The 23961-nt window shown below is 32.9% G+C and overlaps 1 protein-coding gene, 1 long non-coding RNA gene and 3 other non-coding genes across 5 annotated transcripts; 4 read left to right on the forward strand and 1 right to left on the reverse strand.

Moving 5' to 3' along the window:
* Positions 1-7552: 7552 nt before the first annotated feature.
* On the forward strand, positions 7553-7641 carry LOC112002307 (small nucleolar RNA U31b). Its single transcript, XR_002881881.2, has one exon. It is a non-coding gene; the product is annotated as a small nucleolar RNA U31b (small nucleolar RNA).
* Positions 7642-7710: 69 nt separating this feature from the next.
* On the forward strand, positions 7711-7795 carry LOC112002305 (small nucleolar RNA Z195/SNORD33/SNORD32 family). The gene has a single exon (XR_002881879.1). It is a non-coding gene; the product is annotated as a small nucleolar RNA Z195/SNORD33/SNORD32 family (small nucleolar RNA).
* Positions 7796-7852: 57 nt separating this feature from the next.
* Positions 7853-7940, forward strand: LOC112002306 (small nucleolar RNA Z196/R39/R59 family). Its single transcript, XR_002881880.1, has one exon. It is a non-coding gene; the product is annotated as a small nucleolar RNA Z196/R39/R59 family (small nucleolar RNA).
* A 1590-nt stretch (positions 7941-9530) lies between these two features.
* Positions 9531-14486, reverse strand: LOC112002303 (putative methylesterase 11, chloroplastic). The gene is made up of 5 exons (XM_024034460.2): positions 14129-14486; positions 11933-12169; positions 11163-11306; positions 10409-10540; positions 9531-10290 (listed from the first exon to the last, which is right to left on the reverse strand). Exons 1-5 carry the CDS (start codon positions 14462-14464, stop codon positions 10006-10008), a joined length of 1134 nt encoding a protein of 377 aa, XP_023890228.1. The 5' UTR covers positions 14465-14486; the 3' UTR covers positions 9531-10005.
* A 1809-nt stretch (positions 14487-16295) lies between these two features.
* LOC136065320 (uncharacterized) lies at positions 16296-18347 on the forward strand. The gene is made up of 3 exons (XR_010626958.1): positions 16296-16866; positions 17034-17092; positions 18312-18347. It is a non-coding gene; the product is annotated as an uncharacterized LOC136065320 (long non-coding RNA).
* The last annotated feature ends 5614 nt before the right edge of the window (positions 18348-23961 follow it).

Below are 23961 nucleotides of genomic sequence, written 5' to 3' on the forward strand. Positions count from 1 at the left end.
ATTAATAGTATAGATTCTAAATCTTTTTTTTTTTTTTTTGGGAGAAGAAGGTTGTAAATAACTAAATATCATTAAGAAAAAGCGGTCAAATCGGCTAAGATTTTAGCATTAAGGTGAGGTAGATCAATAAATCACTAATATGTCGACTATGTCTAGATTGGTTATGAGTTATAAAATTACCTTATCCCTTAACATGGACACAACTAAAATTAGAAAAGGTTTCTAAAAGGATCTTAGAATCCGCTATCAAATGACTAATTGAAGCAAAAGACGCTACTTCCTCTCCAAAAAATTAATGACTACAAGGGAATTACCTGGCCAAAATTGGCAAATGTCCATTTCACATAAACTTTCCAGCATTTTGCCCAATTTCCTAAACTAATTAGAGAAATGCCCCTATTTTGAAACTCGATTTTCTAAAAATCAAGTTCCAAATGTAAAACTCGATTTTTGGAACATTGAGTTATAACGAATGTGGACTTAGAGAAATTTTTTTTTTTTTTTTTTTTTGGCTAAGATTATAGCATTAAGGTGAGGTAGATCAATAAATCACTAATATGTTGACCATGTCTAGATTGGTTATGAGTTATAAAATTACCTTATCCCTTAACATGGACACAACTAAAATTAGAAAAGGTTTCTAAAAGGATCTTAGAATCCGCTATCAAATGACTAATTGAAGCAAAAGATGCTACTTCCTCTCCAAAAAATTAATGACTACAAGGGAATTACCTAGCCAAAATTGGCAAATGCCCATTTCACACAAACTTTCCAGCATTTTGCCCCATTTCCTAAACTAATTAGAGAAATACTCCTATTTTGAAACTAGATTTTCTAAAAATCGAGTTCCAAATGTAAAACTCAATTTTTGGAACATTGAGTTATAACGAATGTGGACTTAGAGAATTTTTTTTTTTTTTTTTTGAAACTCGAGTTCCATTTAAAAGTTCCATTTAAACTCGAGTTCCAAGAATTTTTTTTTTTTAATTTTTCGGTTCACAATAACTCGATTGTCCAAAAATTGAATTTTAAATTGAAACTTAATTTTTAGAAAATCGAGTTTCAAAACAAAGACATTTCCCTAATTAGTTTGGGAAATGGGACAAAATGTTGCAAAGTTTGTGTAAAAGGGGTATTTGCCAATTTTCTCTGAATTACCTTCTAAAATCATTGAAGGAACACCAATCTCTTGGGCAAAAACCAAAGCTCTTGTTGTAGCCAGTGCCTCGACCTCATCTACAGTGTGTGGAAGAGGAAGTCTAAATCTTAAATTTTTTTTTTTTTTTGCTGAGATAAATCTTAAATCCTTTTGATAATGAAATGTTTATTTCTTTAATTTTTTTAAAGTATTATATTCATACAGATGTGACTTTGATTTAGTAGTGGATAAGATTTGTTATTAGCTGTTACTTCATGGATTTTATTAATGGCTATCTCTCATTTATATTACTATCACCCATCATTATTGAAGGTTATGGGTAATGGCCACCTAACAAATTGACAAATTATATATTAGGTAGTAGCTTATTTTACCAAGCCAAAGGTCAAACATACAGTTGTTCAATGATGTTGTTCAATCTCTTTCATAGAAGAGAATGAGTTCTAATCCTTTTCCCATATTTGTGGTAAATATGTTAATAAAAAAAAATGTTTATCTGTGTTTTAATTGATTTAGTGGATAAGATTTGTTATTAGCTGTTACTTCATGGATTTTATTAATGGCTATCTCTCATTTATATTACTATCACCCATCATTATTGAAGGTTATGGGTAATGGCCACCTAACAAATTGACAAATTATATATTAGGTAGTAGCTTATTTTACCAAGCCAAAGGTCAAACATACAGTTGTTCAATGATGTTGTTCAATCTCTTTCATAGAAGAGAATGAGTTCTAATCCTTTTCCCATATTTGTGGTAAATATGTTAATAAAAAAAAATGTTTATCTGTGTTTTAATTGATAAAAATAAATGTTATTTCATGGATTTTAATGGCTATCTCTCATTTATATTAATATCATCCCATCATTGTTGAAAGATATGGGTAATGGCCACCTAACAAATTGGCAATTATATATTAGGTAGCAACTTATTTTACCAAGCCAAAGGTCAAGAATACAGTTGTTTGATGATGTTGTTCGATCTCTTCCATAGAAGTGAATATGGGTTCAAATCATTTTCCCATACTAGTGGTAAATAACATCACCAACAGTGGTTTTCATGTTTATCGGGCTGAAGACAACATCACCAGTAGTGGTTTTCTTATATGATTTTTGTGACAATGGGATAAATGATTTTTGTTTTATTTTTTTGAAATGGATTAAATGAATTAACTCGGCTATTAGAACTTAAACCCAAAAAGCCATTTTAAAAAATGCAGTCTCACAACGTTGATTGGTCGTTGGATTTGATAATCCCCCTTCAAATGGTTATTATATAACCTTTCCTTTCTTGCACACATTCGGTAGTTTTTTTTTAAAAAAAAAGAAACAGATCAGGTTGTATTATTAACAAGGGGCTGGAAAATCAGCTACAACAAGAGGAGTGATGTTGGATGGAACATCCTCCATTCACATAAGCAAGGGTGAAGAAAATCTAACTCTTTTAACTAATGTATCTGCCGCGACATTACCTTGTCTATAAGAGTGAGAGAAATAAATACTCTAAAAAGAGTTTACATAAAATAAAACATTGTTAATCAAATGGCCAAACATTGAATAGAGATTGTTTACAAATTTAAAAGAGTTTATCACAAACTCAAAATTGCCTTCAAGGATCATGTGAAAAGCTCCAGAATGAACCCTAAACATCTTTGTTAAAAATACTAATGTCAATTGAATTATAACATTCTTGATAAACTACTTTTAGGTACATAAGAAAAATGAGAAATGAATAAAATAACAAATGCAATATACATATGTAAAAAAAAAAAAAAAATGCAACATACATATATAAAATAAAAAATAAAAAACAAATGCAACACAAATTATATATTTTTTTAAAAAAGAAAAGAAAAAAGACCTAGAGAATGGGCCAACTCTGGTTGACTGTTACCCAGCTTTGTTTAAACTAGCCCGCCCATTTTTTTAGTGAGAACTTTAAACTTCAAGAGCCAGCCCACCAATATTTATGGGCCAACAAGTTCATAACCATTCCCCGCAACCTTTTTTAGGTGAAAGTGAAACTCTAATATCACCTTTAAATATGCTTTTCTCGTATATTATATAAGTAATAAATAAACAATAATAATTACTATACATATTAAATAATAATAAATAAACTTTTTTAAAAGAATAATAATAAATAACCTTAGTACAACTTAGGTTATGTTTGGTAACAGTTTTTGTTTTCTATTTTCAAAAACTTGTTTTTGGGAGAATAAAGAAAAAATCAATTTTCTTGTATTTTTGAAATAAAAAACATGTTTAGTTAGTTGAAATTTAAAAAAAAAAATACTGAAAATATGTTGTTACTAGGATTTGAATTCTAATGCTAACTCATTAAATGAGACAGATTGATTAAATTAGACGCATGTTTTTATTGATTTTTAAAAACTAGAAACTGAAAACATCTTTTTGCATGTTTTCAGTTTCCTTCGCAAATTGAGTTTTGAAAAAAAAATTTATTTTTTGTCCATTTTGGATTACCAAACAAGTTTTTTAGTCTCATAATAGAAAATTGTTTTTGGGAATAGAAAATAAGGGAAAAAGCAATTACCAAACATACCCTTAGTTTCTCTATTGCTAAAAAAGTTAGAATTTCCTTCTTCTTTTAGGCTGTAGAATTGTCGTCCATTTTTTTTAGAAGGTGTCTTTGTTTTCTCTAGGTACTAAGTGTGCCTATAGAGCTTGTGGATTTTTTTTAGGCGAAAATGCACTTTTCGTCCCTATAAAAAAAAAAAAAAAATGCAACATACATATATAAAATAAAAAATAAAAAACAAATGCAACACAAATTATATATTTTTTTAAAAAAGAAAAGAAAAAAGACCTAGAGAATGGGCCAACTCTGGTTGACTGTTACCCAGCTTTGTTTAAACTAGCCCGCCCATTTTTTTAGTGAGAACTTTAAACTTCAAGAGCCAGCCCACCAATATTTATGGGCCAACAAGTTCATAACCATTCCCCGCAACCTTTTTTAGGTGAAAGTGAAACTCTAATATCACCTTTAAATATGCTTTTCTCGTATATTATATAAGTAATAAATAAACAATAATAATTACTATACATATTAAATAATAATAAATAAACTTTTTTAAAAGAATAATAATAAATAACCTTAGTACAACTTAGGTTATGTTTGGTAACAGTTTTTGTTTTCTATTTTCAAAAACTTGTTTTTGGGAGAATAAAGAAAAAATCAATTTTCTTGTATTTTTGAAATAAAAAACATGTTTAGTTAGTTGAAATTTAAAAAAAAAAATACTGAAAATATGTTGTTACTAGGATTTGAATTCTAATGCTAACTCATTAAATGAGACAGATTGATTAAATTAGACGCATGTTTTTATTGATTTTTAAAAACTAGAAACTGAAAACATCTTTTTGCATGTTTTCAGTTTCCTTCGCAAATTGAGTTTTGAAAAAAAAATTTATTTTTTGTCCATTTTGGATTACCAAACAAGTTTTTTAGTCTCATAATAGAAAATTGTTTTTGGGAATAGAAAATAAGGGAAAAAGCAATTACCAAACATACCCTTAGTTTCTCTATTGCTAAAAAAGTTAGAATTTCCTTCTTCTTTTAGGCTGTAGAATTGTCGTCCATTTTTTTTAGAAGGTGTCTTTGTTTTCTCTAGGTACTAAGTGTGCCTATAGAGCTTGTGGATTTTTTTTAGGCGAAAATGCACTTTTCGTCCCTACATTTTGGGTCAATTTTTATTTTGGTCCCAAAATTGATTTCTTTGCAAATTTCATCCCTAAAATTTGAAAATCGTTTTTAAAATGGTCCTTGCCGTGAACCAATAGACGGAACCCTCCTACGTGGCAGACGGAGTGCCCTTATTGCTGACGTGTCGCTGACGTGGCCATTAAAATATTGTTAAAAATCATTATTTGGCATTTTTAAATACACATCAGCATTTTAGTTAATAAAAAAAAAAAAAAGCCCAGAAAATAAAAAGCTAGGTCAGAAAATAAATAAAAAATTTAAAATAAACATTAATCTAATTAAATTATTTTTCTTTTTTACTTTTCAATTTTTTTTTTAAACTTTTCATTCTAATTAAATTAGTTTTCATATATTAATTGTTTAAAACATTTTTTTCATGAGAGAATTTTCGGAATATTTTCTTCCCCAAATCTGTTCTTCTTCTTCCTCTCTCTTCACACAGACTCTCTCTCTTCCTTCCACCCAGAGCCCCTCCAGGAACAACCACTTTAGGAATTTGTTGATTCTCACTCTCCCTCTCTTTGATCTTTCTCTCTTCTAACCGATTGATTGCTCTGGAATGGTATTGGTCTAAATCGAGTTCTCAAGCTCGACCATGGAGCTTTTATGGATGAGTGAAGGCGGTGGGATCAGTTTGGATGGTGGGTTGGTTGGATTCGTCGGTTATGTATTGGTTGGTGGTGGCTATTGTGTGTTGTTGTGAAGCCCCAGATCTGTGGTGGTTGTGGATTGGTTTGAATTCGTGGGTTGCGATCGGTTGGTGGAGGGTGTTGTGAAACACAGATCAGTTGTTGGTGGGTATTGTGAAACACAGGTAGGTGGTTGGTAGTTGGGTGAATCACGGAAGCGAGAGAATTAGAGAGAAAGGTGTTGATGAACGACGGCTTGTATTGCTTTGGTTGTTGTCACGGCATGGCTAGTGGTAGTCGGGTTCTGGGTTTGTGTTCATTATCTGGGTTTTTGATGTGTGTTCACTTTTTGGGTTTATGTTCATAGAGGGATGGAGAGTTTAATAACATTGGGATTTTGGTTGCAACGTTTGTTGTCAATTTTTTTTTTTCTGGTCAATCTGGGTTTTTGCTATCATCTCAGGCTAAGATTTTGATACCGCTGGGACTGTGTTTGTGTTTGATCTCTGTTTCTTTCTTTTTCTTTTTTTTTCTTTTTTGTTGTTGAGATCTGAGTTTGAGTTATTGGTTGTTGGGTTTGTGTTCTTGTAATCTGGGTTGAGTTCTTCCTTGCTAGGTTTGATTGGGAAGAACACGAAGAACAAGTGTAATGTTCTTATGAAATGAAAATTAATAATAATAAGTAATATTTTTTTTAATTAAATTAGATTTAAGGTTTTATTTTTAAATTTTAATTTCTTTTTTATATAAATTTTCTGACGTGGATTGAGTAAAAAAATTAAAATGCTGATGTGTATTTAAAAATGCCAAATAATGATTTTTAACAATATTTTAATGGCCACGTCAGCGACACGTCAGAAATAAGGGCACTCCGTCTGCCACGTAGGAGGGTTCCGTCTATTGGTTCACGACAAGGACCATTTTAAAAACGATTTTCAAATTTTAGGGATGAAATTTGCAAAGAAATCAATTTTGGGACCAAAATAAAAATTGACCCAAAATGTAGGGACGAAAAGTGCATTTTCGCCTTTTTTTTACCCCAGGTTCGAGGAATCAATCTAGATAAATGTGAACTATAAGACTTTAGGTAAACAACTTTTAGGTATATAACATAATATATTTCACACTCAAATCATCAATTGAAAAAATAAATAAATAAATAAATAACACTAGAGTATAGGCCAAAGCTGGTCTAACTGGTACCAAAATTTGATGAAATTAGCCCGCACAGATATTTAGTGGCAGCTTTGAACTTTTACATTGTCCCACCAAACTTTATGGGCCAACAAGAACATATCCCCACGTTAGCCTCTGAAAGTTGAAACCTGAAACCCTAATTTCACCTTCTTCTTCTTTTTTGTTTGTTTGTTTGTTTGTTTGTTTGAAAAGACCCTAATTTCGTCTTTTAATATGCTTTTTCTCATATACAAATTAAATAATAATAAATAACATTTTTTTAGATTAATAATACTAAATAATCTTAGTATAATAACTTAGTTTCTCTGTCGCTAAGAAAGTTAGACTTTCCTTCTTCTCTTAAGCTGTAGAATTGTAGTTCCTTCTTCTACAAGGTGTCTTTGTTCTCTTTAGGTACTAAGCGGGCCTATAGAGCTGGTGGGGTTTTTTTTTCAGGGATATAGGAAACAGTCTAGATAAATATGAACTATAAGACTAATATATTTCACACTCAAATCATCATTTAAAAAAAAAAAAAAAAAAATCACTAGAGTATGGGCCAAGCTGGGATGACTGGTACCAAAATTTGATGAAATTAGCCCGCCCAAATTTTTAGTGAGAGCATTGAACTTTTACATCGGCCCACCAAAGTTTATGGGCCAACAAGTTCATATCCCCACGTTAGCCTCTTTTACCTGAAAGTTGAAACCTGAAACCCTAAATATTGCCTTTAAATATGCTGTTCTCCTATGTTTCTCTTCATTGTGTCAGTGCGAGTTGTGGCCGTGTGGCTTGTGTTCTATGCTTTTCCTATTTGTGGTCTGTGTGTGTTTTTTTTTTTGTAGGAACATAAACAATGGGAAGATGATGATACTAGTTGTCGCCCCAGTCTTACAAGCATCTCTGTATTTGATGCTTCATGGTGATTGACATACTCTTTTTCTGATTCCTCAACAAACCCATAAAAAAAAAAAAAAATAGATTTTTGTTTTTGTTTTTTGGTAAAGAAAGTATGCAAAGGAGGCGTGATGATTGTTATCCATACAAGTCTGTATATATCACAACTTGATGATTCTACAACATGCACTACCATCTGATCTCTTTTTGCTCTTTCAATTTCTATTTCTTATTGTTGTATTTTTTTTTTTAGTTGTTTATTGTGCAATCAAGGATGAAAATATTTCCGATAAGTACTGATTTTACAGTGATTAGTACACAAATAATCACCATCTTTCGGCTGAGATTGCATTTACTTTGATAAAATTATATTTATTTTTTTGAAGACTTTTTAGATTTGCCCTTGTATCTGACGCCTAGATTTAATTCTTTGTGGCTGGGCGTTTCGTTTAAAGGGCAGAAATTAAGAGGTTTTTAAACAGGTTGCGACACAGTTTGCTTCTTTCTTTCATAAGCTTGCTGTTACATTATTCCTGCTTACATTTATTTTTCCTTTTCACTTCAAAATTTCTCTCTTGGATTTTTAAAATTATAGATATTTTATCTACTGTTTTGAATGTGCAAACATAGCGTTGGTTGTGACTAATTTGAAAGAATAATTTTAGTAAGGTTATTTATCTTTTTGTAAAACTTAGGTATGGGTATATTAGGTTCTCCTATTGAATTGGTTGTTTTAATTTAATTCTCCTTGAAAGTGCAACAAGTGTTTGAATTCAATTGGGAACCCAATGTAATGGACCAAAGTTATTATCTTTATATGACACAAAATGAAAAGAAGTAAATTGGTACATCCAATTTCCAACTCCTTGGTCAAATTCATCAATTCTCAGTTTTCTCACTGCAATCTGATGCAGTTTACATTATATTTTCTCCTTTGTAATTAATCAGATGAGAAAATAATATAGAACAAGAAGCAAATGGAATGCTGCAAATTAAACTCGGACATTCACGAATCAATCTTAGGAAAAGAAACTTGCTTGTAGCAAATTGATTAACAAAATTGAGAAATATTTCCAGAAAATGTTCAGAGTAAATTGAGGACCTTGGAAAATCAACATATTTCTTTGATATGGAGGTTGCATACTTGCTTTATTAAACAAGGGATGTTCCTGTCTCAACACTGATATGCCCTCAAAGGTCTTCAATGTAACAAAATTTGTCACCTAATGAACATGCATGATGGTGAAACCGGAGCGTTTTTTCATGTAAGTGACCAATTAGATAGATGGTTTACTTAATCCTCCATTGGATTACTAGGCTAATCAATTTATGGACAAACTACATTTGGATGCGACACATCAGGTATTATGATGCATCAAGCAGACATAGGCCAAGTAATTTCATGTCAGCTTCCAGCGTCAATCAAAATTACATGCATATTGTTGTGATGTCAGCTGGGCAAAATGCAGCGACAATCGTCAATCGGTCATTGAATACTGCATATAACTTGGTCAGTCACTTACTTCTTCGAAGATCAAGAAGCAAACAACTATTTCACGTTCATATAGATCAATGACTACTACTATTTGTAGTGAGATTACTTTGATTAAAACTGCTTTTGGCATAACTCATTACAAACCAAACTATATTGCGACATCAAGGCTACCATTTAGATAGCCTCAAATCCTGTGTTCCATGAGTGCACAAAGCACATAGAAGAAATTGTTTGCTATAATTGCTATTTAGTATGTGAGAAATTGAAAACCAAGCTTTACAAGATTACCTACATCTCAACAAGTCAACTTCTGAAATCCCCTTCACCTAAATCTCCTCCAATAAGGCCAATCTTTTAGTGGTTGAGATGTGACCATGCACCAAAAGACCCCCGCAGCCCCAAGCAACTCGTAGCATTTGTCTCAGCATCAAATTGGTAGGATATGGATCAAGGTTAGGTTAAAGCTATCAAATGGAGTGCAGCCCATTTTAATTAGAGCTATTTGTTCTACTTTGAAGTAAAAGAGTATGCCCTATCATGGTACAGAGTGAGCACTACTGCAATGTTCATCTTTCAAGAGTTTTAAATTTATCTGTTGTTACTTCATTTAATATTCACTTATTTAGTAGTATTCTTACATAGGATGAAAATTTCAAATAGATATTGTCAACAACTTTTCTTCATTTTCCTTTTGTACATATTTTGTTATGCAGATTTGAAAGACTAAAATTCATACATGCTTAGTGGTAATGTATAGCCATATCTATATTTTACAGCTACACAAAGGGAACAGTGTCATATGCACTACATCATGCCATATCGTGGTCGCGTAACTTTAACCAGATACGCATCATGCTGCTTACTATATGCAGGTCACACAGTGCCAGATATTTACCACACCAGGCTTTGGTGCAATAGGATTCAGGCCTGCTTTGGTGGAATTTGTGATATCTCTACTAGAATTTTGTTTAGGGACTGAGGCCTTGAGAAGAAAGGTGCATGATCAGAACCTTTAAGCCAAAAAACCTGTTCTGGGGGATTTGTATTTATTATGTTCTCCTGTAGAGCAGCTGGTATGGCAGAGTCTTCAGGAGTTCCAATGTAGAATCTCCGCATAAAGCCATAATGCGCATCAGAAAGTGAGAGTTTCTCTATAACAGGCCCAAAAGGTATTGGCCTCATTGAAACTAATGACAATGCAACGTCCTGGACATCAAGGAAAATAAAAACTTAATCTTCAGCGTCGTATTGATATCACACTCTTAAATTAGACCTGGTCCAAGAATGTTTAATTCAAGCGGTAATGACAATGTTATAAAGATACCTTAGCAGGACTTTGATTGAACAAGAAGTCTTTCACCAATTCTTTGTCAAGACCTATAGCAGTTGGGGGCTGATCTTTCCCATTTGTGTACAAAAATCTCTGAGCTTGCTGCATCAGATCATTTGAACCAGTCTGTAATAGCATAGATAATCAGTTTAAGAAGTAAGCCGAGTACATAAATCTCATGCTAGAAAATAATATTTGGAACATTGGACTACAGAGCTTCCTTCATACTAAATTAAATCCTATGCAGCAAATCTGATATAACAAGATGTCAAGGATTGAAACTAATCATAACAAACAATACGTTCAAGAGTGCAATTCATCAAAATAAGGGGTCTAAGTATATACAGATCTAAAAGAATTAAAGTTAAGTATATCCTCTCCATTTCACTGGAAATGAAGGAAGTACATTCCACCTATAAGATTTTATTTCTTGGATTTTATAGTGTATAGAGTGCTATGTAATTTAAAATTTTAAGTGGTGTGACACTAGATACACGATTAAATTTTTAATGTTTAATCTGAACTATGAAATGGATCAATTTCAAATGAAGATGATCATTTTACAGAGAGACATATATCTCACTACATAGGAAAAAGGTAAAACCTTGAAGTCACTTGGAAAATAAAATGAGGTTTCCCTTGTTACAGTTATGAATTATGAATGAAACCAAAGGTACATGAGTTCAATATAATTCTCTCTTTTCTTTCCCACTTTTTAAGTCCAAGAAATTATAGAGTGAAGAACAACCTGTTGGGAAAACATATCAAGGAAACTCTGCCCACTACTCAACATTGCTGCAGCTATAAAAATTGCTTTTGAGATTTTAGATGGAAACAACTCCATTACATATGAAATACAAGCACCACCAAAATCATGTCCCACCAAAATCACCTGCATTTAAAAGAAAACTATTAGCTCCAGTACATCTAAATGGAAAAATTTACCAACATTACTGCTACTGATATGGATAAAAATGGCATAAAGATGTTAAAATTGGCATATTGTGGATCAACATATACCAATGCTGAATTTAGTTTCAATCATTTCTCCCACAAAGCATATTATGGATCAACATATGTCAATGCTGAATTTAGTTTCATTTATTTCCCTATAAAGCTTTAAAGTTTCTTATTTTCATAGAGGCAGGTGAATTTTACCAGAATATTTTTCCCACCTGAATATATATATATATATATATGAAATTATAGATAGAGAATTGAATAAAATATATTTATACTAAATTAAAGTGCAAGAAAGTGAGAATACCAAAAATGATTATTGCTTAATCATCCCTTCCTGTATTAGTTATCTCTGTATAAGATAACAACAATATGAGGGTCTTATCCTTGTAAATTGCAATTGAGAATAACAAACCAACTAATCAAAGGCATTGGCCATTTTTTAAAAATTTGTTTAAATACCTTATAAGCATATATGAATGCCAAAAAATAATAGTGCACTGTAATTTCACATTATTATTCTAACATAGATTCAAAGAGAGAGAGAGAGTAGAAAACCTTTTCTCCATCTCCAAGTTTCTCTAGGATATCAGTAAGTGGCTTTACGTACTGTGCAAGGCTCGTAATGCTGTTTGTATCAAATGTATGAATTCCAGAACCTGCTAAGTCAACTGCATCAACTCTATATCCACTTTCTTCCAATAGTGTGATTGTTTTATACCAACACCAAGCACCAAAGCCACCTCCGTGAACAAGAACAAAATGTATGGTTTCCAGGCCATCAATATTTAGATCCTAAGGAATGGAAATTAACAAAATGATGTTGGGTGATATATATAATTGGAAGAATATACTTTTATTGGATGACATATATATAACCATCATTCTTTCCATCTCCTAATGAACAGTGCTGTAAAAAAATACAAAATCAAAGTGATTGTATGCTAGTATTTGAACAGCATTTTGAGTTAAGAAACCAATGATAGTTATAATTAACGCATGTATGATGGGCAATTATAAGAAATAGATAATATCAAATTTCCACAAACTCAAGCAAAATGCATCCACACCAAACTGCCTAATCCCATTAACCCTACTCCATATTCAGTCCTTACTTGAAGCCTAGATTCAATTGCATACTTTCTAAGTACTGTCTTTTAGTCTCATTACGGATTCAGTTTTGATGTCAAAAGCATTCAAATTGCTGAAAAGGTAATTCTTTGATGGTAAAAAGTAATAGGTAAGCAACAAAAAAATGTTGCCAGGAAAAAATTACAGCTTAATAAAAAATATAAAAAAGTAAAGAAGTGAAGGTAAAAAAGTAAAATTAGTAAAAAAAAATTTGTGAGAGGTAGGGGGTGAATTGCATCGGATCTCAATCCGTAATATAGGTAGACTTGTCTCGTATGGCCGGAGTCAGAAGAAAGTAGCTTCCTTCAATGTGGCAAGAAGGTCATGTAACTTAAGGCTAAAGCACAACAAAGATATTGGACATGACATTTCCCCTCTTGGGTCTTCGAATTGTCGAGGTCACTAACTAGTTACGACTCTTCAACATACAAGTTAGGCCACAACAATGGAATCCATGGATGTTTCCAGCCATCATTTATGAAAAACTTTTGTGAACGTTTGATGTTTGACCAAACCCACTGAATTTTATGGTTTGAGTTGAAATCTAACAAGCCCATGATGCAATGCTTTGTCCTATGACAAATGAGAACTCTTTGCTTAAACCCTCGTAAAAACGTGATGTAATCTAATATTATAGTATATATTAATCCTTTAGAATAAGATATATTAATCTTTATTTTTTATAAAGACCAAGAGGTCGCTCTTTGAACCGGTCCGTGAGCTATTGTACAGATTGACCAACTCATTCAAAGACTATTGAGTGTGAAAAAAAAAAAAAACTCAAATTCCTATCCTTTGTCGGAATGGATTTGGCTTGCATCTAATGCTCTATGTACCTAGATGCAAAATGGACACAACATATATATTAAAAATACCATATGTTAGCTCGATATTTCGTCTAGAGCACGGGATAAGTCTTATCCTGCTAGAATAATGGTTAAATGACCGTATACACTCAATCTCACATCATAAAAAGTTAAAAATGATAAAATTAAGATTCAACTCTTTTAAGTCCATGTAGTATATTAGGTTTCTCAATTCATTTCAAGCATGTTGTTGTATTAATCAAATAATCATAAACAATGTTATCTTCTCTAAGCATGTTGTTGTATTAATCAAATTATCATAAACAATGTTATCTTCTCTAAAGAAAATTAAATTCAAAGCAACTATATGTTTTAAAGAGAAACTTATATACTGTACGGTAAGAAACTCTATATAAGTATTAGCATATTAGAAAAAATAGTTAAATACTTACATTTACCAGTTCATAATAGCTAGGTGGTGGTTTATCAATTATCATCCACTAGCTTTACATTTAATTGTAAAAAAAATTGATAATAGTTCAATTCACAAAAAGGAGGAGGAAGAAGAACAAGAAGAAATAAAACTATATTGATGAAAATCCAGACTATACGAAATCAGTTTTCACTTGGGAATACTTATGTTTTTTAGTAAAAGAAGTATAAAACTATGACACAATTAATCATCCAAAAACCATAGAATTCTCATTTTTCCAGTCATGAATCAACTTTGAATAGCTCAAAACAAGCATTATAAACACATATTCTCCAGCAAATGAACTCAAGAATCACTAAAAACCAAAAAGAAACAAAGTCAAACCTTGTTAACAAGCTGAAGAGGCTGAATGAGAGAATGATCAGTACGTGACCTCTGCCTAGAACTTGAACTCTTTGGAAGCTTTTTAGGAGCAGCTGTAGATGGGTACACCACAGAAGTGGACCTGTTAAGGTTAACGGGTAGAGAACCGTTCAGCTGATGCTGGTGGAAGAGGAAAGCTGCAGAAAGAGCCTGTTGGTGAATGAGAGCATCATCAAACTCAAGCTCCTCATCCTTTTTCTTAGTCCTTTTGGTTGAAGAAGAGTTTGGTAAACGTTTTGAGGGTTTTTTTGTGAAGGTTACCTCCTTGGGAGTGAAACATGCCCATGAGTTTCCCATTTGCTATGCCAATGCATGTAAGTTAGAAAACGAGGCTCATATGATACTTATGTGAATGGAAAGTCTATGCTAGGGGTTTGGACTTTGAAAATGCTAGCTAAGGCTATTTAATTTTGTGTGTGCTAGAAGAATTTTATGCTTATACGTGTGAGCTCCCAATTTAGTATTACCCCTATTTTAATGTCTACGTGTGAGCTCCAAGTTTCCTCCTAATAGGGCCAAAATGGCCAAATATCAATATTTGCCAAAATTATTACTATTTTACCACTATTTGAGAAATATTCAGCAATTTATCACTTTTTGAAACTTAAGTTTGTGAAATTTGATTTTGACATGGGACTTGAGTTTTAAAAACTCGAGTTCCATAAAAAATGCCACTAACATGGATTATTTTAATTAAAAAATGCCACGGGGGAACTCAAGTTTATGAAACTTGAGTTCCTTGCAATGTGTTACTCAAATTAATAAAACTCAAGTACCATGTAAGATTCCTTGAACCTGATAGAAAAACATGAACCCAGAAAATTAGACATGGAATGAACCCAAAAGAAGAACATGAACACAAAAAAACTCAACAACTCAATTCTAGATCTAAAGAAACTCAACAATTTAGCAACCCGTTCAAACCTCTATGGCTAATGATTCTCTTGCCGCTGCATGCCACTGCCACCACCGGCGGTGGCTTCTCTTCTTATTCCCCCTCTCACTTCCTCTCTCCTCAACTTGGTTTGATCTCTTTTAACTAAACCCAAAGACCCCAATCTTAGGGATCATGTACAGAGTTCAATTGGCAATTTCGGCAGAGCAGATATAAGTAGAGAGAGATTGAAAATAATACTGTCCCAAGCAAATTTGAGTTTTTTTTTTTTTTTTTTTAGTTGCTCAGACTTTATGATTTTTTTTGCTCGAAAATTTTGGTTTAGCTAACAATTGAGATTTGAGACTCTTGCCACTGAAGAATTACAGCATCGATTCGACACAAAGCTACTAGAGAGTGCCAAGGAACGTATGACTTATGTAAGGAATTTGTTAGAATTCTACTCATATCAAGCACTTCATCAGTTAAGCACAAGTCTAGAAGGAACTCGAGCTCCACAAGCTCGAGTTCGAGATGACATTTTTAATTTAAAAAAAGTCTAGCTCAGCCACTGTCACAGTGGAAATTTTTAATGGAACTCGAGTTTCTAGAATTTGAGTAACATGCCAAACTCGAGTTTGAGGAACTTGAGTTCCAAAAGAGTAGTAGATTGCCAATTAGTTCCAAAATAGTAGTAGATCGCTACATATGTCGACCAACAGTGGTATCTGACCATTTGGCCCCTAAATAGGACACTTCTAAATTCTAATACTTAAGCACAAGGTGGTGTCATGTATATTAGCATTGGTCAATACAATACACTATGAGACAATTAAATTGAATACATGGTACAACCATGTGTGTGTTTGAATTTAATTAAGAGTTGTACCTACATAACTAACTTTGTTACATAGATAGTGGAGAGAAGATGCATATGTTATGTTGGATTATTTAGACCCCTGTACTCTCAGATTGTTTAACCTCATTAATTAACTAAGTTACTTAGATTTCTTTTCAAATCTAGGTTAAACACAAACAATCATATCACTAAGGTGCAGAAAAGTAAAAAAGACAAGCGATATGATGACCTAGGAAAACCAATGAAATCGTCCAGTTTTAAGGTAAAAAAGCTGGGGAGGATTTAACCTAAACTATTCTTAATGCAACAAATTCACTATATAGAATGGAAGTTTTACAATAGATTTCCCCCTAAGGGTCCGTTTGTTTTGGTGGTAAATAATTTCAGGAAATCATTTACCACCTGACCCATGTGTTTGGAAGGCAAGGAAAATGCTAATTTCCGGAAAATATGGCTCCACTTTGACCATATTTTCCCCTTTGACCCGGAAATGGTTTTACGCTTTTATTTTACCTTCAAACCATTTCCGGGTCTCGCACAAAAACGCACACAAGAGTAGACGCACAAAATAGAGCCTCTGAGAGAAATTGATTGGGAACGAAACAGAAGAAGAAAACACACAACAGAGAGAGCCAGAGAAATTGATTGAGAGAAATGAAAGAGAGAAAACGCCGGCGACATTGAGAGAGCCAAGAAACTTGAAGAAGACATCCTCCACGCCGAGACCATCTGAGGAAGAAGACACCGGAGCTCGACGCCGAGACCACGCCGAGAGAAGTCATCCTCCACCACTCATAACCGCGCAGTCCGATCCACCTCCGATCTGAGAAACCCAGACGTCACCGAGCCGATTTCGACGCCGTTCCACCACCACCACTCAACGGCGAGTCCGATCCACATCCCGATCTGAGAAACCCAGAGCTCACCTCGCCGATTTCAACGCCGATCCACCACCACCACTTAACGGTGAGTCCGATTGCAATTTTTTTTTTTTTTTGATTGAGTCCGATGGCATTATATATATATATTTATTTGTTTATTTATATATTTATTTACATAAATATATACATATTTATTTATAAATAATATTTATATATTTATTTATATATTTACATAAATATTTATATATTTAGGGTCTGTTATGGTGCCTAAGGAGAATGTGCCTAAAGTGCCTAAGGAGCTCAAGGGAATGGTAATTCACAATTTGTGTTTTTTTTTTTGGCTTTGTAATTTTGAATGTAGTTTGTAATTTGAGAGGGTTGTGAATTAGTGAAGAATGTGTGTTTATGTGATTAGTGCTTGATTGGAATTGAGAGCTTATATGTGATTTAGTGAGTATTGGATTGAATGCCCAATTGAAGTGAATTAAATTTTAGAGCTTGTATGGGATTTAGTGAATGCCCATTTGAAGAATTTTAAATTTTGTTTAAATGTGATTTAGTGAGTGCCCAATGTGAAGGGCTTTAATGGTTTTAAGTGATTTAGTGAATGCCCACTTGAATTGAATTAAATTTGAGAGCTTTATATGTGATTTAGTGAGTGCCATTTGAAGAATTTTGAGTTTTTATTTTATTTATTTATTGTGATTTAGTGAATGCTTGTTTGAAAGAATTTGAGTTGTGCTAGTGAATGTCTGCCTGAAGAGTTCTGATGTTTCTATGTGATTTAGTGAATGCTCCATTTTGAAGGTTTGAAGAGATATGTTGTTTTTTGTGTATGCTGGTCTGAATTTGAAGAGTTAAGTGCATGTCTCTATGTGATTTAGTTAATGCGTAGTTGGAATTGAGAGCTTATAGTTATATAGATTTAGTGAGTGTCTATTTGAAGGGTTCTAATGGTTTATGTGATTTAGTGAATGCCCACTTGAAGTGAATTAAATTTGAGAGCTTACATGCAATTTATGAGTGCCCCCATTTGAAGGATTTTGATGGTTCTTTTTAATGTGATTTAGCAATGCTTGTTTGAAAAGATTTGAGGAGTGCGCTATTGAATGCTCACTTGAAGAACTATAATTTTCTATGTGATTTAGTGAACCCCCATATGAAGGTTTGAAATGAAATGTGACTTTTAGTGTATGCTTGCCTGAATTTGAATGGTGCTACATGATTTAGAGGACTCTATTATGAATTTGAAGAGTTATATTTAGTAAAGGCCATTTGGTAATTTAATGGCTTTGATTGCCCTTGCTTTTGTGGGTAGATTGATTGTGAGGAAGAATTTTGTTGTCACACTACCTCCTATTTGGTTATTTTGTGTTCTGAATTCTGGTGGTGGCCTGTTAATTTTTTCAGCTATTCCTTCTCAATGCCATTCTGAAAAAGTGCTTATTCTTAGGCTATAGGTTATGCACTATGCTTCTATCTAGTTTGCTGACATAGGACTTTTTATTTTTTTTTTTTTTAAATTTGCAGGAAATGGGTTTGTTGGAGGTGAAGCATGGTTTGCTCTCAGATGGCGGAAACCTTGGACTTCTCCATAACAATGCACGTCTTATTCATCGGGCTTTCTCCATTGGAATTCACTTTTGTTGACCTACCCTTGTATTATATACGTAGTATTTTGTATTATTGGGACAATACAATTGCCCAAATTATGTATTTAAACTGTTTAGATACCACGAGTAGGTATCATTTTTGTACACCATGGAGGTGTAATGACAATGGTGAACGATTAATGTGACTGTTTTTATATTAATATTATGGGTATATTTATGGAAATCGATTTTTGTTGTTGAAGTGGATGATTATTTTTGTACTGTTACAGATATATCTAGGCAATGCAGGTACTTGAATTTGGATGATTAATGTTGATGTTGAAGTGGATGATTAGTTTTGTATTGTTACAGGTTTGTCTGGGTAATGCAGGAGCAGAAATTTGTAAGGAATTTCATATTTTCCGTAAAATGATCCACAAACCAAACATAGGAATTGATTTTTCGTAAAAAATGAATTTTATTTTTCGTAAAATTTTTGACCGAACCAAACATGAGAATTGATTTTCCGTAAAATAAAAAGCATTTTCCGTAAAATATTTGACCGAACCAAACACTGGAATTGATTTTTCGTAAAACGATTTCCGAGACAGCCAAACAACCTGAATACATTTTCCTTTTCCGGAAAATAGCATTTCCGGAAAATATGTATTTTCCGGAAAATGTTTTACGCGAACCAAACGCAGCCTTTCTCTCCATCTCCTCCTCTCATCTCGTGATCTGGTTTCCACCTCTGAAAAAAACTCTAGTAATCAGAAGCATAAATGGCATTTCAGATAATTTGTTGCTCTCTTGAAAACAAAGTTTTGGGATAATTATGGTTGGTATAATGAAGAAGAAACGGTCATCTATGTTTTGTACACTCAAAAATTCATGGGACTGCTTAAAACTTGGTTTTGGGTACCATGCCTGATTGTAAAAGTATCTCTGTATCTATCTAAAGTCTAAACACCTTCGGGTCTATTGGTTTTAGTTTCCAGCTTCCCCTCAATCTTATAGGTTTCTTGGGATGACTAGAAGATTTGCTGAACGAGAGTGAAGTTTGTTGTGTCTGCTGAAGTTTAGCATCTTCTTGTTTTGGGCAGTGGATACTGAAATTAAGGGGTGGCTGCTGCTGAAACTAATCTGATCTTGACCAATCTGCTGGCCAAAAGCCACCAGAAGTGCTTCTTCTAAAAGGAAAACAATTAATCTGACTATAATTTGCTGAATTTAAGGATTTAAGACAATCGGCATTGCTTCTTTTATGGAAGATCAAGATGTGTGTTAAGTGTGGGTATTAATTCATTAGACGGTCCATACAGCAGAACCAAGAGGAAAATGACAGTAGCTCTATATGAACTGTCCTTGACATCATCAAGTGTAAAAAGCAAATATTTTGTTGATTACTGGGGTCCGAATTCAATTTACTTAGAGAGAAAAAGGCCCAGCAGGTAGCCCGTTTATATCACTAGCCCAAATCATGGCTTTGTTTTATGTAACAAAGGCTGCATCTGGGCTGGCCTTTATTTAACATTTGCAATATATCTTTTCAATTTGGACTGACGATTGTGGACAGTTGGCGATGAGTCTCCGTTCTCACCCACAGAACTATAGATTTAGCTTTTGTGTTTTGAGAAGAGCGATAGATTTAGCTGAGTGAGTGAAATTCAAATAAGTCTCACAATTAATTTAAGGATAAAATTTAGTTACAATATAAGTTGAAGTTTGAGACTACAGTCTGGCTCAATATTATTTTATTGAAAATGAATTTTAACAAATTTATCATTAAATTATATCTTCTTCTTATATCTTCTGTGCTTGCAAAATTTCTTGAAAATTAAAAATTAATAGCTATGTCATTAATAAATTGTTTAAATTGCAAATTTTTGTAGTTTAAAATTATGGGTAAATATAAGTTTATATATCATATAGTAAATAATATTCGATTGACACAAAATTTGACGTGTATATTAAGAGGGCAAAAAACATGAAATTTAACAGTTAGATTTTTAAAATATTTAGTAATGTTTATTTTATTAATGTTATAGTTTCAGACTATAACCAATTTTGAAACTAAATTTTGTCCTTAATCTAATCTCTTTTTATGGTAGTTATTGTTGAAGATGAAGAGAGAGAGATTGAAAATAAACTGTAATATTTCCTTTAAAGTAAAAACTAAGGTCCAACTGATTCTATTTCAAATATTTACTTCAAAGTGAATTCGATTGCTAATTGCTTCCAAAAAAAAAAGGTGAATTAGATCAACATCTAGACTCTAGTGCCATATAAAAATAACACCATCTCCTCTATCCGAAAGGATATTTTATTGTAACTGAACTTATATAAATAAGTTTTTAATTTTAAAGAATAACCTAGATAAAATTCATAGATAGGAAATTTGTTACGTCAAGGTTGTTAAAATCGCAATCCTACAATCCCACTTATATTAAACAATTAGAACCATTGAAGAAGCAGAATCACAGCTAGGATTGTTGAGATTGCACGATCGATCCTACGAAAAGATCCTTCAAAACTTTTGAGTTTGAGCCATGGCAAGGTTAAGTTGATTCAGCCCTAGAGGATGGAGCGACTGATCTCCTTTATCAAGAAGGTTTCAGACTGCAACAGCGTAGTCATGGTGTGCAGAAGTACATATATTTGGGATTGTGGGTCCATTAGACTAATTGTAGGAGTGCATAGCCTGTTTGGTTTTCAGGCAGGGGACATGTAGTAGTGGGTTATTTTTGTTCCTACTTGCATGGGATAAATCGAATTGTTTAGCCAGAGTTGTTGTGTTATTGGAATTCATTGTAATGTTAGGTTTGTTAGGATGAGTCAGAATGTTTAGTTGGTGGAGTGGTTGAGTCATAAAGAGAATCTGAGTCCTTTATTTTATGAGTCATTCTGAGTCCTTTATTTTTGTTCCTATCTGTATGGGATAGATCGAATTGTTTAGCCAGAGTTGTTGTGTTATTGGAATTCATTGTAATGTTAGGTTTGTTAGGATGAGTCAGAATGTTTAGTCGGTGGAGTGGTTGAGTCATAAAGAGAATCTGAGTCCTTGGAATAATATTACCGCACCAATTATTTTACAATATTTTTATAATTTTTTTTTATTTTATATTTATACAAGATAGAATTTCTACTATAACTTAATCTAAGTGTATATGTGTGTGAAACTTCTTCTTGGAGACTTGAACCCCGACCTTTCCCTCCACACCCCACAAGCATTTATACTTTTGTAGTAACCACCGCACCAAAGGTGCGCAGTGGTTACAAACTGTTAATATGACTAACTTTTATTGGTACCATTGATATTACTTTTTCATCTACTAATAACAACTCACCACATCAGTAATTTATAAAAAAAATTGCGAAAAAATTTGTATCTTTAACATTATTCTTATTTTAGATTGAGTTGGTATTTGAGTCCTTAAATTTAGCATTTGAACGTTAGCTTTCATTGTATATAAATAGGTGGAATTATCTTTATATATTAAGAGGATTCAGAAAATTAGTTATTGCCTTTTTGATTTACAAAAACACTCATAATTTAATTAACTTATCCTTATTACTAAAAAATAAAAAAGGAGTTCAAATTGTAAATCGACAAAAATTAATTATAAAATAATGAAAAAGTAAAAACTCTCCAGAATCCCTACCTTCTCCTTAAAAAAACCATCCCACCTTTTATCAAACAAAAGAAAAACTACCCCACCATCTTTTTTTAAAAAAAAAACCCACTCACAGTTTCTTATTAAAATAAAACTGCCCCATATCACATCAAAAAAAAAAAAAAAACTCTCATAAATCAATTAAAAAAAAAAACAAATATGGAGACCCCAATTTCAAACACCAAATTCATTAACTCAATGAAATTAAGGAAATCATTTTTAAATATCAACATAAAGATAAATTGGTTAAAAACACATCTATTTATCAAAATTTAATTGTCTTTAGTTGGGTTCCCATATCCTTTAAAACAAAGCGAAAAACACTTTGAAATCATCATTGATTTTTATTTTTATCACTATGGCTTATACTACACAAATTAACAGCAAAAAAGCTACAAATAAACCTACAGAATATGAGTTCTAAAACAACATAAAAAAAAATAGCTAACTTTATAAATAATCAATTAGAATGTTCTTTTTCTTTCTCTTTAGTTCTAAAACAAAATACATTTATGACTTTCTCAAACACCCAAAGACTCAAAGAGAATCATAACCTTCACAAAATTCACAACATCTGACTTCAACATCAAAACCGTTAACTACCGTCACTGAATAAAAAATACAAGCCCCCTTCCTTGATCATAGCCTACTCATGTGGGTTAGGATCAAATGGTACAACAATATTGGAGTTATGTAGGTGTCGTTGAAAGATTAAAGGTAAATGACATTGTTTTTTATCTGGGTGTGTTTGAGATGTGATGGCATAAAGGGTTGTAGGCATGGTTGTCAAAATAATGATCTAGATTGTAGGATCACACAATTTTACGATCCCACCTCACCAAAATGTTTAGGATCACACTAGGATCGTATAGGATCATATAGGATCGTAGAACATATGGGATCCTACCAATTCTACCTATTCTGCCAAAACATCAGTTTTTGGTTTTTTCTTTTTTTTCTTTTTTATGAGATAAATTTTTGGTTTTGATGAAGCTTTAAGGGTTTTAATTTTTCTATGTTGTGATGGTACGACTTTTTATTTTTTACTTATAAAATTATGTTAACCTAAGCATATATTTTCTAGTTTCTAGTTCACTTGTAATCAAAATAAATGAATACTTCATCATTTCTAAATGAAGAATTTATATTGGTTTTGCTACATTTTAAGCTATAATGTTTTTAAATTTGCTTGATCAATATACTAATTTGTGTTATAATTGATGAAGTATGGGACCAACTGGTTGAACACTTCGGCTTCGGTGGACCACAACACTAGCGGAGGCCTACAAAGAGAGAAAGCAATCAAAGGGTGACCGGTGTGAGCCGGCCAAACACCCTCCGATGATGAAGTTAGTTTTTCCTTTGATGGAGTTCTAACTTTTCTCAACGAAAAATTCCAAGAAATTTTCTCATACCTTTGCGTGGTGAAGACCGGGCCTTATATAGGGTACCCTAGGGCGGTTACTAGTTTAGTAACTTCCCCCAGTATCTCGGAATTCGGACATAACTTTCTCAACGGCTATGAAAAGTCATAACCATCATTGGAAGTTACATGTAATAGAGGGATTCGTGGCGATGAACGCGGGTTGGTGAACCGCTACAAGGTTCGCCGAGTATTCGTGTAGTTGTCCATGCGATCTGCGCATGGACGATTCTTTGTCGTGTCGTGTGGTCGTCCATGCACCTTGTGCATGGACGACTCTCTTGACTTCATTCCCTGGATCTGATCAATTGTCCAACATTCCAAGGACGTGGTACCTGGACGAATTGGAGACGGCTTAATGGTCTGATGTCTGGCTAACCGCAACTCTCTGGACGACCCGTCTGGACGAACCAGAGATGTGATTTTTTGGTTACATCAGTTGCCCCCTTGTCCAGAGTGTCGTCCAGGGACATTATGGGGATTTTATCCCA

Source organism: Quercus suber, unplaced genomic scaffold, assembly GCF_002906115.3.
Source record: "Quercus suber isolate HL8 unplaced genomic scaffold, Cork oak 2.0 scaffold_926, whole genome shotgun sequence".
Classification (NCBI taxonomy): Eukaryota; Viridiplantae; Streptophyta; class Magnoliopsida; order Fagales; family Fagaceae; genus Quercus; species Quercus suber.